Source organism: Anopheles coustani, chromosome 3 (genome assembly GCF_943734705.1).
Source record: "Anopheles coustani chromosome 3, idAnoCousDA_361_x.2, whole genome shotgun sequence".
Taxonomy (NCBI): Eukaryota; Metazoa; Arthropoda; class Insecta; order Diptera; family Culicidae; genus Anopheles; species Anopheles coustani.
In genome coordinates, this window is record NC_071288.1 from 81,487,066 (window position 1) to 81,503,515 (window position 16,450).

The 16,450-nt window shown below is 45.0% G+C and overlaps 2 protein-coding genes across 2 annotated transcripts in view; one reads left to right on the plus strand and one right to left on the minus strand.

Moving 5' to 3' along the window:
- LOC131259737 (protein unzipped) overlaps window positions 1–16,450 on the plus strand; it is a 57,086-nt gene that overhangs the window by 34,525 nt on the left and 6,111 nt on the right. The gene's annotated exons all lie outside the window — the stretch shown is intronic.
- Window positions 2,783–4,588, minus strand: LOC131267542 (uncharacterized). Its single transcript, XM_058270450.1, has 2 exons — window positions 4,138–4,588; window positions 2,783–4,098 (listed from the first exon to the last, which is right to left on the minus strand). Exons 1-2 carry the CDS (start codon window positions 4,586–4,588, stop codon window positions 2,783–2,785), a joined length of 1,767 nt encoding a protein of 588 aa, XP_058126433.1.

Genomic DNA, 16,450 nt, shown 5'->3' on the forward strand with positions numbered 1-16,450 from the left:
TTCACTTCGCGTTTGAATATTTGTCGTATTTGGTGTCAAACATGGCGATGGAAATCGGTAACTCAATACCATGCAGATTTATGAACCCTTTACTAACGTGTTGGTTTGATTAATGTTTTTCTTTGTTTGCAGAAAATGGATTAATCATAATGTAAATTAAAGTATATGGCGATAAAACAATCAAAAATCCATTAAAGCGTTCGAATAGAAACATGATATTTGCGAGTTTCAACACCTTTGCCGGGATATCATTTGAGAGCGGACAAGCCACTTGAAGCTCCGAGGAAATCCTAGAACACCAGCCGCCCAATAGACCCTGAAAATCCTATCCATCCCCGGCCTCTTAAGTGTGAATGAAATATGAGCGAGTGTTTCCTAAACATCTCCGATGGAAATGTTAAAAATCCGAATAACGCAACCGTTTCCATTTCTATTTGCTTTCTCTCACACGTCCCACTGCAGGGCTCATGTTTGGTAAACGACCACTGCCGACGACCGTTCGGCACCAGGATTTGAATCTTCTCCGGTTACAGCCAGCAGCAACGGCAGCCGGACCATAATGACCACGGCATTCATTATGAGTTGTTCGAATGGTTCCCCTTAAGCCCACAGAATGGCCTTTTAGTTTTCTCGATTCGTGCGTTATGCAGCCTTCGGGTGCATATATGCACAAAGTATTTGCCTCCACTTTCCACTGGAGCCGTTGAGTTTCGGAAACGTTCGTCCCGGCTTAGCAGCGGATAGTAATAAGAATTAATTTTCAAATTCCAATTACATGTTCAAACAATTCGTGGCGGAAGCAGAACCTATCGGAACTATGCCTGCCCGGGACAATGTAATGCTGGCGCGCATTACTCGAGTGTTTACATTTCACACCATCACGCTCGCCGAAAAGGGACCGCGCTCTCAAAGAGGCGCGGGTCAGAGGGAAGCTAAACGGGTGAGCGGATTAGATTTCCATGGGCAAATAGCAAAAAGGAAACTCGAGCCTCTAACCCATTACGGCTTTGTGGTGGGACGGTATCGATCACGGGTTCCCGAAGGCGTCCACGGGGAACGCGTAGGGAACTGGCCGTCTAATGTCCGATTTTTTTTTCAAATCCGAATGAAGAACGAGACAAACCCCTCGCTTCGAAAACGACATTCGATTCCTCGAGCAAAACGGGACAAACAAAACCCTACGATGTCCAGCATTCGTGGCTTTGAGGGTGAAACTTAATTGCGCCGTCGACCAGGCGCAGGAAGCCATAGGGTAAATATGGAAAATTAAATAGTTCCTCTATCGTACGTCGGATTCGATGCCGTCGTTTCTGGACGGCGCCGTGCCACGCGTCCATTCATCGTCCGGCACCGGATTAATGGCCACGAGTACCGGATTCATTGGGACCCGCGGAAGTACGACCGGAACTGTCGAAAAATATTACAACGTACAGGAGAACCTCCAGCAGCAGTTACGCCTGATTTATTCTCCCGCATGCGACTGCATATCCTAAAACAAGCCCGGTTGAAGCAGAGGGCAGCCGGTAACGGATTTTTGTTTGGATTTTCGGGTCGGTAATGTCCATCCATCGGTAAACCCCACGGGACACCTAATTGAATTAGACAAGTTAGAACTAAATTGGGCGGTATGTCGAATGATTTAACAACCCCGACGCTAGGTTGACCTTTGCCCAGTTTTCCACCCTTCTTTGCGCACCGGAACCGGACCCGACCCCTCAGCGGAGGTCGCAGCAGGGGGTGCGAAAATGAAGGAGTTCCCGTAATGGGTGCCGAAATTTTATTAAATTAGATTCCACAATGAAGCATGTCATCCTCCTGGGGGCCCTTGAATTGACCAGATGTTCGCGCACCGTAACCATAGCGGAATTAATTTATTACATCGAGAACATACATATCAAATTTGTGGATAATGAATTTGGCCACCTAATCGATTTGGCAACACCAACACGGTCTGTCGACGAAAGCGAAGCAAATTGTTTGTTGCCCGTCAAAGACCCAACCCTGGTTATAAGGTCAGAGTGTATAAAAATCTCCCAAGAAGTGAGAATAAAACTCCCACCCTGCATTAATTCTACAAACCTTGTCATGTGTGTCGGATCAGTGATAAATAATGGTGGTGCCGGGAGTATCACACAACATGTTGGATAAACTGTTCGACCATGTATAATTTTGTCGGTCTACGTTCCTATCTCCTACGACAGCAGGGAGTGGGAAAATGCTTTCCCCGATTCGCTTTCGATTCGTCATTGACCAAGACAGTCATCTAACAGGAGAATAGCGGAAACAACATTGGTCACAAATCATCTCAAAACATTATTTCTTATACGAAATGGAAAACATACAGATCGATCGAAAAACTCACGGTGAAACCAGCGAAGAGAATGTGCACCATTAGCATATCAATTTGTTGAACATTGGATTTTATCTGTACCGCCTCATTTCGCTTTCACAGAGAGAGAGAGATTTATGACGGTTGTCATACGGCCAGGCCAAACGGATCGAAGAAAACTTCAACCGGAAAGATTCGACAGCAGCATCACCAGATCACAACTAGTAACCGGCATCCGAAAGCCGATCTATTGTTCGATTCCTCCTGGGACTTGGCCTTACCGGCCCCCGGCTTTGGCTGAGGTCACTTCCAAAGTTTTTCCAAAAAAGGCGCCACGACATGTCGTCGGTAACAACAACCTCTCAACCGTGGCTCCCAACGACCGTGAGGGACACTTAGAGGGAGTCGGGTATTTGGAAGGAATTCCAACCCGTCCACCTTCCACCAAAGCCGCTAGTCTCTCCTCCGACAGCAAATCTCGTCGACAAGCTTCTCAATCCATCGCATCCGGCTTTTGCGCAGCTGCCGCTGAACCTTCCTCTGCCCTTTGCCGATGCGAAGACGTTCCTCGACGATGTCCGAATATGGTCGGAGCGTCGCATTGTACGGCACGAAATCCAGCGGCTCGGGATTGGGCACCGGGTCAAATAGCAGATCACGCATGGTCGGACATGGTGAGCTTGTGGCTCGCACGGAATGGATAATCTTCTTCGACCGACGATGTTCCTGCTGCTTCTTTTCGTGTTCCACCGTCGGCGACGTCGTGGCGCGGGAAGGTCCATCGAGACGACCCTCGATGTACGCACGGATGGGACTTTCGTGACACTTTTGCACCATCACCGGAACTCGAGCCACACTGACTTTCGGTAGTTTCAGCTTCTCGATCTTAGTACTATGCGCCATCCAGTGACCCCATTCGTCTCGCGTCATGCAGGTGTGGTAAACCAACGGTTCTGCCGGACGGCACTCCGATTCCCCATCGGAATCGAAGTCCTCTGGGGAGCTTTCAAAATCTGCCAATCGAAACCGTTTCACCTCTAGCTTCGCCTCGGGAATCTCCCTCGGTGCATCGGCTTTACGAAAGTAATCTTCAACCAATGCCGCCTCATCGCGCAGTTTACGCCTGTCTTCCATCAGCCGTTCCTTGTACATCGCAAACTGTTTCACCGTCGTTGGATACTGGCGCACGGGGCGCTCCTGAACTTTGTTCAACTCCGCCAAACGCCTCTCAAGAGTCTCACGCAAGCGTACCTTCCCTTCATTCCTAATGTCCGGAGCAGGATATTCGGCCATATACTTTTCCCCATCGAATGGCTCGGGCTGTTTGTGACGGTCCCGTTCCACCTTTTCCATCTGCTCCCTGACACGATCGAACCTCGCCAGGTAATGGTTCCGCATTCGGTCCAGAAACTGTTCCTGAGCTTCAATGGCTGCGGGTTTATTTTCTTTGTGTACAATTTCCGGTGACTTGTAGGAACTTATCGAGCAGGAACTGTCTTCAAGCTGTTCGGAAGAGTCAACTAGGTCATGGTGCTGGGGTTCAACCTGTTGGTTTTCAGACACAATCTGTTCAAACTCTCCAATCGCGTCTTCTGATTCGCTCTCGTTCTCAGGACTTGGTGGTCGGTTGAAATATCTGTCGAAAAGTTCGCTTCTCAGCAAAGCACGCCTGGCTTGGAAGAATGTCTTGCAGCACTCCTTCGATATCCTCCTCTTGTGGACATTTTTCTCCTCCTCCTCCTCCTCGTCTTCCTCGTTCTCCTCCTCCTCTTCGACGCCTTGCTGTTCCGAGTCATACACACTCCCACTGGAACTAACATTCCCCGCAACGATCACATCATCAACACAATCCTCCAACGGTCGCGGCGCTTCCGTTGGACAAACTTTCGTCCGGTTCCGCTCGTGAAACACTTCCTCTATCGGTGTACGCCTGGCGAAAGCGTTCGGCTTGCAACATTTTTGCGGCTTCACGTTGAGACCCTCGAAGGCGGCCAAATAGTTGGGCAGCGCCCGGTGTGGACGATCGTACTCTTTCCTTTCGTACGGGCGCCGAATGTCAAACCGTTCCCTGTCCCATTTCACGCTTGCTGCACCCTTCGAGCAAGGCCAACCGTCAACGTGACCATTATCCGCCATCGGTGGTTGCGCATTAGAAGAGCATTCTTTTTCGAAGGACTTTTGCGATAAGCGAACTTCTTCGTTGTTTGAATTGCCACTGGGGGACGAATTGTTTGTCGAATTCGGCTCGAGTGATGCCATCGCTTCCTTCGATGGAAAGGAAAAACAAACCTTGAAATGAAAAATGAGCCAGTCAAAGTACGCTATGTACTGGTATTCTTTTGCGATAATTTTAAATTTGCTTACCTTTACAAAACTACCTCCAACTGGACCTCCCCAACACCGTCGGGAGATGCAAATGAATGGATCACAGAGCAAAAAAAAAACTGTTGAATGTTTAATGAGCGTAACAGTATGACATAATTTATGTTCGCCTAACGACTGCAGAAGAACCAACCCGAGGGTCACCCTACCGTACCTGTTGCCAGGCAACGGAAAGAGATTGGCAATGACATGCTTTGTTGCAGAAGAGTTGAAACCACGTTACGTCATGTGTAACGTCACACCGCGCATCTTCAAACTCATCCCCATCCTAGTTCGGCTGTCCGACATCAGTGCACACCGAGTGAACGCAAAGTGAAAAATTATGCACAACAACGTTTCGAGTGGTTTCCTCTTCCCTTCTTTTTCGCTTGCCGCGGGTGTCAAGTGCATTGCTGTGTGAGACATGATCTGGAATTAACCGGTAGCTTCACCGGTGACCAAAACCCAAAAACCCGATAGCGTAATGCCGGCCTTTGAACAACATCTACCGTCGATCCAATATGGCAGCATCTACATTTCTGAATTGCACATCATATAGGGCTCGGCAAGCCACCGAGAAGAAGTTGCTTGGGTGTGCTTATGGTGCTTATTAATTAAGACCCCCTCTAGTGATTTCCTTTTTCACTCCAGTACGAGACCACGCAGAAGAAAGGCAACAGATTCTTGTGACATCCGAGCCTATCCTAGCCCATCCAATGGTCCGAGTGTAAGCAGGGTAAGCAGTTTATGAAACCAGAAAGATGAACCACATTGACATCATGGTCGTTACGGGTGACATTTTGCGGAGGTTTGTGGTGTGTCGGTTACTGAGAAACTCGTATGGACCAAAAATATGCAAATCTCGTACATTCCACAGTGGGATGAATTTTTTTCTTGGCGTCCTCAAGCTAAATTTATCGTCCTGAAGCTGTGCGGTCGGAAAAAGACCGCATTTCTCCGTGTCGTAGGCTGCAAACTGAGCCCATATAGCGATAACGTTAACGTTTCGAGTGCGTTATCCGATTTCGAGGTTTCGTGTTACCTCTAAAAATATCTTCCAAAACCGGTTCGCGAATTTCACCTTCCGATTTCGCATGCTTTCATCATATTGTATGAAGGTTTACGTTGGAAAAAATGGTATTGTAAGGAAGAACGTACTTTTGTATGCTTTTTCTTTTATTAATCTTCTTGTGCATCTCCATCTCACCACTCGCCGCTTATATTGCTTTTTATTTTATGGCTTTGGACATGCTACCCCTGAGGCAGATTGTCCACTTACGGCACTGCACTTGTTCCGATGGACGGACGGACGAAAAACCCACCGTTCGTGCAACGAATCTTAATCGAGCGTTTGACCAACCAGACTCCACTCGTCGGTACACAACGGGGAATGGATTAGTGGCTCTGTACTTGTGCACCCGTTGATTCGGTCACTTCGCATTGACTTCCCTTTCCGGGGGTCTTAAGCTCCTCCAGGCCATGATGGATAACGAGCGTAGGAGTTCGTCCGATCCCTTGAGGCGCACGGCTCTTTCGGATGAACACATAACCCAAACTGAACCAATATTGCCACCGGTTAACATTTCCGGTAGTATATTTTGATTAGTGTTACAAGCGAGAGCAACAGCATGAAGGCGAGCTGAATGAAGTGCAATCTTATGTGAGCTAAGAAGCTCTAGTTTATGCTCATTGCTACCGAAGTTATACTAATTTATTTGAGATGGAAAGTATTGTTTGATTCAATTTATGTTCTGAAATATATTTTTAAGACCACCACTTAGTTAAACTGGATTTCAAATCCAGCGGACAGTCACGAGAATGTTCTAAACAACACTAACCAAAAATAGCTCAATCTGTTTCATAACCTGTTTCTCTCGCGATGGTCAACATAGAAAATATTAATCCTGTTTTCCGGTACGAGGACTGGTTTATGCAAATTCGTCCAACATGGAGTGGTTCGGGAATCCCCGTATCTCGATGCTCGGTTTTAGTTTTGCCCGTTCATGGTGCGTTTTAGCAAACCGTTCCCCAACGGAATGGCTTCTTCCTATCGATCTGTTCTGCAGTGTGCCTTTACCCAACGCTCGCCGTCATCGAAAGTTGCGCCTGGAATGCGCCATGTCAAGGACGCGTGGCGTAGAGCGTAAATGAATTGAATCAGAAGACGACCCTGGCCGAAATTGAATTCCATCCCAGAGGCGCTTCCCAACATGACGTAAGCTCTGTGCTGTGCACCGGCACTCGGCGGTTTAGTCTAGGGCTGGCATCATCAACAGCATACGAGATTGATGGCGCCAAAGAGTTGTGGAGCTGCACGAACTCTCGACACAGCATGGGCTCACGTTCACGCATCTCCCGGGGACCGACCGAACGTCGTCTTCGTTGTTGAATGGTATGGTTGAAGGAGGAGTTCCGCCGCCATGATGTCAGTCGCCCCGATCACTGTCAGGGACATGTCGAATCGTTTAAAGCCACCCGCTTTATCCGGAGCCACCCATCGAGGGATCTCTTAACGGATACGTGATGCGTCTGGCGTGTCAGTTTTTTGTGCCACCGAGACGAAACTCATTCATTCTTTCTTTTTTGCACGCTCGTTTTTATGTTACCACCGGGACGACGGTGTAGGATCAACATCGGCTCACCGTCACCACCATCACCATCGTTATCAGCGGAAACATCATTAGCGCTGATTTGACTTCTCCCCGACGTATGTTCCAACACTGGTAACGTCAATTTCAGCAAGGAAAACCTTCGCTCGAAGGAGTGTCTCTAAAAGAAAAGGGTTTTTGTACTGTTCGTGAAGGAAAAGAACTTTCCCTTTTATATGCATTCCACAAGGTCGGCTGAAAATTCGCTCAAGAATGTACCATCCATGTCTTTTTTGTCAAAAGCCTTTGTACAGTCTTCAGTGTTGGAGGTAAATTTGATTTCAGAAATTCCACCTCGTAGTCGATTACCGCTCTTCCTTGGTTGGTCCGCAGTTAACTCTATTTTTCCCCCATTTCCAATTGTCAACGTCATAGAGCAAATATTGATTGTCTTCTTGGCAATTGGTTCCAGTTCCAAAGGATACTCAAATGGGATAAATATTCAGGCATATTCAAAGTTTTAAGTTCTATGGTCTATTTATAATCCAAATTCTGCAAATTATTTTATACTGAGATAGTTTTTCAAATCTTTTCTCAAAATGTTCATGGATCGATTCCATTTATAGGACGGTTTATTTATGTAAAAATAATATAACCACGTTTATTTAAAATTAAAAGAAAAGTACAAATGTAAGCTTTCAAGGATCATTTTCCTTCCTTTTTTCTGATGTTCTTCAAACAATGTATAAATAACTTCATCGACTAACAAAGATCATTTTTCCCGCTATAGAAAAGTGAACAATCAATGGACGTACTAAAAGGAAATAAATCCTCCAGTACAGCCGCCTTTCCTCTTCCATTCTCGATCCGGATATCCGTACCATGTCAGCAAGTGAAAAATGAGCTTTCAATGGTCGCTCTTTTTTTGCAATCGGTTTACTTCATATTCCGTTCCTGGTGCTACAAGGACTCAGTCGTGCCCACGAGACACAAAAAAGTAAGAAAAACTACCCGCCAGCACGACAGTTTGATGGAAGTGTACTTATTTTGTGTCACTTTAAAGTGATTCATTGATTTGTGCAACCAACCCTGGCCCTTTTTGGGCTCTCCTTCGCCATTCCGTCTACAGATCATGATGATAAAAAGTAAATCAGTCCCAACCGAACCCTACACACAATGGTCCTACAAATGGAAGGACAATTTCATTCGTTAGTTGCTCAATCGTATGTCTGCTAGCTTGCGTTGTTGAAGTAGGAGGATGTCGTGGGTGTTTGCTTTTCTTATGCGGAAGGATATGTTGTAAATGGTTTTTAATATTTTAACGCCCTGCGGTGACAGAAAAGTGAAGCCTCGTAATAAGCTATCAAACGACGACACAGACATAGTTTGTCTTTTCCGTTGCATTATCTGCCCGTAAAGAAGTGATGATGAATGCGTTGCCCAACTTCTTAACCGGTTTACTTTCCGGGGCGTTCACAGCAAACTTACTTTTCTTATCAACCAACCAAGCCTTTAGTTGTTTCGAAATGGATCTCTTTTCCACCATTGCGAGATCATGCAACTTTTTCTTAGCTGGCACCGGTGTAAACATTGGCTTATCTGGGGATGACTATTTGTCGACAAATTTTATGTAAACGATGTTTTATTTTACTTCCCGCTCAATGGAAGGCCACCAAAAGGGGCATGTAAGAGTAATAACGGATGATAAAAATGCACCAGCTGACTACAACGCTGGGATGCAGGATGAAGAATGTGCCTTCCACAAACCGTGGTACCGATCGCGATGGGCAAACAGAATGTTTCTCGCGTTGTTCAAACACCAAATCGCTGAATCGCTGTAGCTTATCCCAACGCGACCCCGGGTAGAGGTAGAACAAACGTTGAAAAAGTACACACGAAGTAGGCCAGCAATATGTCAACGGCGTGCGATAAAGGTGTAGGGAAGCTGGGGCAATATGGATTGGTGGGGCAAAATACATCTGGCACTGCTGAAATATGCAATGTTTTGCAGATATAAGAATCAAATAAATTAACGGAATTTTCTGAAAAGAATATTATTTTCCACAAATATTGCATACACTCTTGCATACATTCTCAGTTGAAGAGCATCAGACCATGTATTTTAAAAAATACCTTCCAATATGACACAAAATATTTTTCTGCATAGCTCATAACTCATCTGTTATTAATTTGACGTTTTTTTACATTTAAATGAATCTGAAATTTTCTTCAAGAATATGGTTTTTTATTATTGAAAATTGATCTTAAGTTTTATTTTTAAATTTGTTTACAGTGCTAATACTACTTCGGTATCTTTTTGCTGATTTAACAAAATTAACTGTTTTTCGACGTCTGTACGGTCAGCGTATTTTTTTGCTTGGAGGGTGCGTGTTACCTCGACTTCCCTTATAACCGGCAAAGCCGTTTTCAAACTCACTCCTCCGGCGCTGCCCAGCCCCCCGGAATGTACTCTTTCATTGCATACATTGGATGATTAATGTTAGCTGAAGCATCGGGCTGGAGCCAGCAGGACTCTTTTTATCTACCAGTTTCTTAATTGTTTTCCCCTTCGAATGTCTCCATCGACCTCTTTTGCCCCCGAAAAAGGTCATCCAAATGTCATTTGCTACATTTAAAATTGCACGTTTCCACGTGTACCGTTTGCTTCCCTTTTCATGTCGACTCCCAAGCCACTGCAGCTCAAGGAAGAGCTTTATCGGCCCTTTTTGGAAGGTACGTTCCTTTCGGGCTTAACGTTAACTTTTGGAATAAATCATACACACATACACACACAACCGCAGCTCAGCCGTTGATGCAGTATGCAATTTACCCACTCAAATCTTATTTCATTACTTATTTATTGCAATAAACGCGGTGCAGCAGAGCTTTACTCTCTTCGCTCCTCTGCGGTCACAATGGTTGGTGGAATATGTTTCCATAAATTTTCATTAAATCTATTCATTAAATCTTCTCCCGCGCCGGGTGATACATTATTCTTCAATTTGTGACTCTCTTTCTTCTGCACTTTCCTGATAGTTAGTCGCTCGGGAAATGGTGATTAAACTCCGGTGCAGGGATATAAAATGTATATTCCAAACCACCAACGCGAACGATTCTGGTGTAGAAGAGTTCGGCTTCCCTTAATTTAAAAGCAGCCAGGTGTGAGCGCAGGCCCTCGGTGACGAGTGGCATAAAACGTTTTCCTATTTTCTCCTCAAAACTCGAGTATGTGCCACACAAAAGCCCCTAACTCCTCGAGTGCATCCTTCCGCTCCGATGAAGTTTAATTTTCGCTTATTATTATTATTTTGCAACCAGAGAAAACAAACACCGAGCGGGCGTGTTGAATATGCAACCTCCATGGCCAGTTCCATAGCGCTCCATAACGTCTCGTCTCGTCATAACGTTTCCGCAGCAGTAGCAGAGGATTGTAGCTGCTTCTGGTGCTTCAGCTTCCCGTGGTTCCGGTCGACGGTTTGCGCATATCCGTTCCACTGCTGGCCATAAACCTTTGTGTGTTGTTTTTGTTTCTGAAACCCATATCGGTTTCATCGGTTTTTGTTTTCCGAAAACCTAGCTTTTTGTTGCTGTACGCTCGAGAACTGGCAAAATCTCGATCTCGTACTAACGCCACGCTCTGGTGCCGAAAACCATTTATCCTTCCCTCAGCCTCTGCTTGCATTGTCCTTCTCGAAAGCTACCGTATGGAAGCAGAGTTTTAGCTCCTGTGCCAAATTACGTTTCCTTTCCATGCCGGCCAAAGGACAAAGAAACACCGAAAGTGACAAGTGCTCTCGGAACCGGTGAAAATGGCCTCGATGGGAAATTTAGATAACCACGCCGCCGGCGTGCAGGAATGCTTGAACACAGTGTTCAGGTGATTAAAAGCATCATTGGCAATAGAAGAAGGATGGAAAAAGGTGCCAAGGTGACAAAGAAATAAATGAGATTTATGCCAATATACATTCTATAGGAAATCTTCCTTACCTTGCCATATTGGAGATATCCAATGTAGTTAATGAAGCTCATTTGAATAAGAATTAAAACTGACTTTAGCGACAGTCTTTCCGTGGGAAAAAAAAGAATATTTAACGATCGGCAAGTGACAAATGGCGGGTTTTTGCATACACAAATAATAAAGCACATATGCCATATCCATTGAGGCACAACAGGGCAAACAACATCTTCCTATAGTTCTAAAAAAGACCACAAAGAAGTTCAATATTTGCATACCAACTGTGTGGTTTTCAAGTATTTTTATTTCTTTACAAACATCCGATGAAAAATGAGCTGTGAAAATAAAATGTACCATTATTCATTTGCCGCGGAAGTTATTTTCCAATTCATGACACATCCTCCAAACAAAACAGCAAATCGCAAAAAGGTATAAATTAGTCGAAATTGAAATCTAATTAGATGTTTCGCTAAACGATTGACGCGGATTGCAAAGAAGTAAAAACACAACCACAGAATTAGGGAAGCGTGGTTAAAAAATGTACGCCTTTTCGTTTCACCCCGAACCACGGAGAGACCAACCGGGTGAGCATGCCGGTTAAAACATCTTGGCACCGAAAGAGCGAAACCGCGTTGACCGCAAACCGGTAAATTTATGCGTCAAACGCGTTGTTGTTGAACTTCATTTGCATTCAAATGGGGTGAAAAAAAAACTGCGATTTGGGGAGGGAAGCTTACTCATTAGCGGGTGAGTAATTGTTTCATTAACCGAGTTTGTAGGGTGGGCATGGTTTTTTTATGTTTCCCTGAAGTTCATCATGGTTTTCGAAATGGAATGTTTTTTTTCAGCTAGGCAATTGAAGAAAAATCATAATTTGCGTACAACTTAATGCAACACACCAAACTGGACCAAAATCACGTACGGGACATAAATCGTCCATCGGAACAGCCGACCACAAATCCCGGACTCTAACGAGGCATGGAAAGAGTGATGGCGTGTTGTCAATTTGTTGCACCGTTACGGCACACTATGCTTCGCGAATGGAGACATTTATCGTGCAAGAGAAAAAAAAACCGCCAACACTTGAGTGCTATATAATCCCCCTTCAGAGAGCAAACTCAAACCTTTCCAACGCGTTAAGGTTCATTAAATGCCCGACATCGATTCCATCACCTTATGATCGGTGTGTTCTGCATCAAATTAGTGTCCTCATGTGCATACAATGCCCTCTTATGTTCTACCCACAATCAGTGTGTGTGTGTTGCAAAACTAAATAATGCAAAACGATATTAATATGATTGCGTAATTACGTTATCTTGTAATGTTTAAAGGGAGTAGAACGCACACCTGCGACACACTCATAAACGGCGACGGTGATCGACCTCATCGTTATGCAAGACATCAGATCACTTGTCCCCTCCGTCCTTGTCCTCATGATCGACCGAGAAGAAAGCAGGAAGAATGACTTATTTATAAAGAAGCCTTCTTGACACGTCTAGTGACTCCTCGGAGCGCATGAAAATGGCAATGGGTCGTTACAGTGCGTCTCGGGAAAACCCCTAGTCTAGAATGATGTCATTTTGTTTTTTGTTAACGGAATCTACTCACTTGAACCACTACTTGATGAAACATAGTTCACTGTTTTTGATTATTTCAATCGAATGCCCAAAAATCTAAATTAAATTCAACAACACATTGTTTCACGCAAAGTTCTTTTTTTAATCTTATCAAAAGAAGTTTCCGGAACACAATATTTTTGATGATTAACGCACGCATCACAGCACCGGTAGCGCCACCGCATTTACCACAAACACGAGAAACGTACCAGATGCGGCAAGTTCTTGACAGTTTGAGGGCGTCATTTAATTGCCATGCGACTCGATTACGGCGACAAATCGTCATTTGCCATTTCGAGCGAATGGCGGTATGCGTTTCATACGAAACGAGTTTTCTGACCGATGCGATCGTAACATGGACGACGATGGTCGTCGAAAAGTTCATACGGTGGAGTGTTGGTTTATTTTTCCATGCCCTTTAGCAGCCCTTCTCAGTTGCAGGCTTAATTCTTATGGTGTTATTCTGGAGACTCGAGATTCAATCCCACGCCTGTGTCGTTGTGTTGACCCCTATTTATTATTACATTATTACATGTTACATATCACAAAATATGTAAATAAATTTTTCTAATTAAAATTAGGGAAAAATAGACATGTTTTTGGCGTTCTTCTAATACTTCACGTGTACTTTTTTACTTGTACCACTTACGATACCAGACGTAGATAAACTATCCTGAACAAAAGAAGTAATGATAGACCTAAATAGAATCTAGCTGCAGCTTTTGATGGCCAATAGGTAAACTGTGTGTTCTGATTACAACGACGCCATTGCATTAATTATTGTTAGAAATGTTTTGAAAACTTAAAACATGGTGCCAAACTATCTTCTTTGGGGAAATTTATGCGATTTATTTATATTCATCTGAATTCCCCCAGACATGACAACTGACCGCTAGATGATGCTTCCAAGAGTGTGGAACCGTTGGTGTTGTGTTGGGGAGAAAAATGATCCTCATTTGCAAGAATCGACAACCGCAAACACGGGGGTAACGCAGGGTCGTAACGATGGATGACATTACGTTATGCAACGCGGGCTGCTGTTGCAGTTGCAGTTGCATGTTCTCCATTTCCCCACCCCACCACGGCGGCCGATCGGCGTAGGAATCAAATTAAATAATAAAAAACGCTACACACACACGCCGGTCAGTTTGCGATGGCGCATCCCGAGGCAGAAGTGTGTGGCAAGCGCGCGTTCGTTCCGGACGGTAAAATCTCACTTAACGCACGCCATTCTCAATTTGCATATCCGTTCGCCATTCATCAAACGGGCGCACCGAGGACATCCCATCGGTGTGATGGTGGCAGCGTGCAAGTGCACCGTTGCAAAGGTGCAATCGAGGTGTCGAAGGGGGACGGGGGAGGCTGAACTGCGATGATGCAAAAACCTGAGAGAGAGAAACTAAAGAAGGAACCGCAAAGGCTTACAGCATCAGCAGCACATGGTTACAATAATTTTAATTACTTTGTTTGGCACCATTCTCCCATCGGGGGAGCATAAATATATCCGATCAGCTGACTGACGGCTGACGCATGGACATTGAAAGCCGTGCGTGTTCGATGGATGCATTGGTACTGCATTTTAATTACGGTGGAAATTGAAAAAAAATCTTCGAGATCGTGAGGTCATTTGCGTGCATGTTGCACTTCAGACGGCATAACATCTCGGTCTCGGCCCGTTCCGTATCTCTTTCATCGCGTGCACCAATAAACTATCTTTTTCCTTAACGATCCATTCGAGACGATGTTATGCTTCTAGCTTTCCTTAAATTCCCCCGTCGTTCGATGTAACGATTATTGCCACTCACAAAAATGACCATTAAATACGCGCTGGTGTGCCGTGTTGGATTCGCATAACCATAAAATCAAACGGCCCAGATGAATGGCCTTCGGTTGGGCTAGGTTTCGAAATATCTACGGTCTTAAGTTCCAGTCAACAACTACCACCACACACAAAGCCTATAGCTTTTTAGTTCACAACATTTCGACACACTACAGCTACAATATCCAAGCGTGACCTTGTGCCTTCATTGTTTATTGATTTGTCATGCTAAGCTAAACTATCTACATCCTGGAAATGGTCGAATTTCACCACCCACCCCCATTTTCCCACCCCGCAACAAAGCCTGGCACAACGTCGCATGATAAGGATAGACGTCATTTTTAGCATCGATTCATTTCATGCTGGCATGCAAATGCTTCGGTTTTGTTTGTTTTCCCTTTTATGCATCACCGCTAGCGTATTTTATTGCGCAAAATATACGTAACCTTGCGGAATTCCTTCAGGGCCGTGAATTCGCGTGGGAGGTTCCAGGCTCGCAAAGGGATGAGTCACCGTGTAGCACATGTCGGGTAAAACGGCACGAAAAAGAAAGTCCCTTCCACGTGGAGGAGGGAGCAAAGGTGGTATAAGAAAGGATAAAGGCACCTTTTTCTCGTCCATTTTCCCATCGTAGCGTTTTCCCCCGGTGGTTCCGTGTCGAAGAATTCTGTCGCCATGAGTTTGATGGCGTTGTCCCACCAACGACGCCACCGGGAGACTCAAGACCGGTCGGATTTTCGTGATTTCGTACGAGCCATGAGGAAAGTGCACCCGAAAGCGTACCCGTCGTTGGTGGTCGCGTTTGGTTTTCTTTCTTTTCGTTTCCGTTCAATTACGGACGTGCCGCGTCTCGGAATTGGATTAATCAAGCCATCAGCTATTTGGAAGGCTCTTTTTCGGGATGGGAACGTTTGGTTTTACTTCCTCTCGTACTCGACGAAGGAGGAATTATATTTCTTGTTGTTTTCGGGTTTCTTGATCGAATGTTTCTTATCTTCCATTTGATTAAACATAAACACCCTGTAAAACACGGTTTGAAACTTACAGAACTTTTTACTCGAAGGGAAACTCACCTTCCGATTCGATTCCGTCCCTTCTTGCGCATTCCTATTCCACTCGGGATCTTGAGGAAAACTTTGTAAAACCAATTTTACCCCTCGCAGCAGCAGAGAACCTGCAAAACCCATCGAGGAGAAAGGTTAACCACAGCCCACATCAGGCTTTTCTCACTCTCAAATCAACTCCCAGGTGAAGGCAATCCGTGGTATACCGTAAATTACCATCTTTTCCTTGATCCCTTGAATATTCCCTTTCCCATCCTTTGTGACCTGGTTTTCGCATCTTCATTTTCCAAGAAATGAAATGGATGTACAGGTGTGGGGTATGAGTGCTAAGCCCCCATGTGCTGCACCATGATGATACACTGTCATCCCCTATTTTCCCTATTGTAACTCTGGCTACATCATCAGTCATCGCGTCTTCCTGTGAACCGCTGACAGAATCATTAAATGTCACTCAATTCACTCGAAAACCGGTTTCCCGAATTCCCATACGAGATGTCACACCGCAATTCCCACATGATAATGATTTTCACCCGTTTTTCCTTCCTTCTAACGGCTGATCTCAGACCGTTACATAGGCCCTGGTGTTGTTTCAAGGTTTTATAGGCAAGGCCCCGGTATTGTCCATTTGTATAACTAACCCCTGGTGAATTTAACACGACCACAACACGGCTTTACGATGGGCAATTGTAACTTTCGCCGTCCAGTTCGACCCGATGAA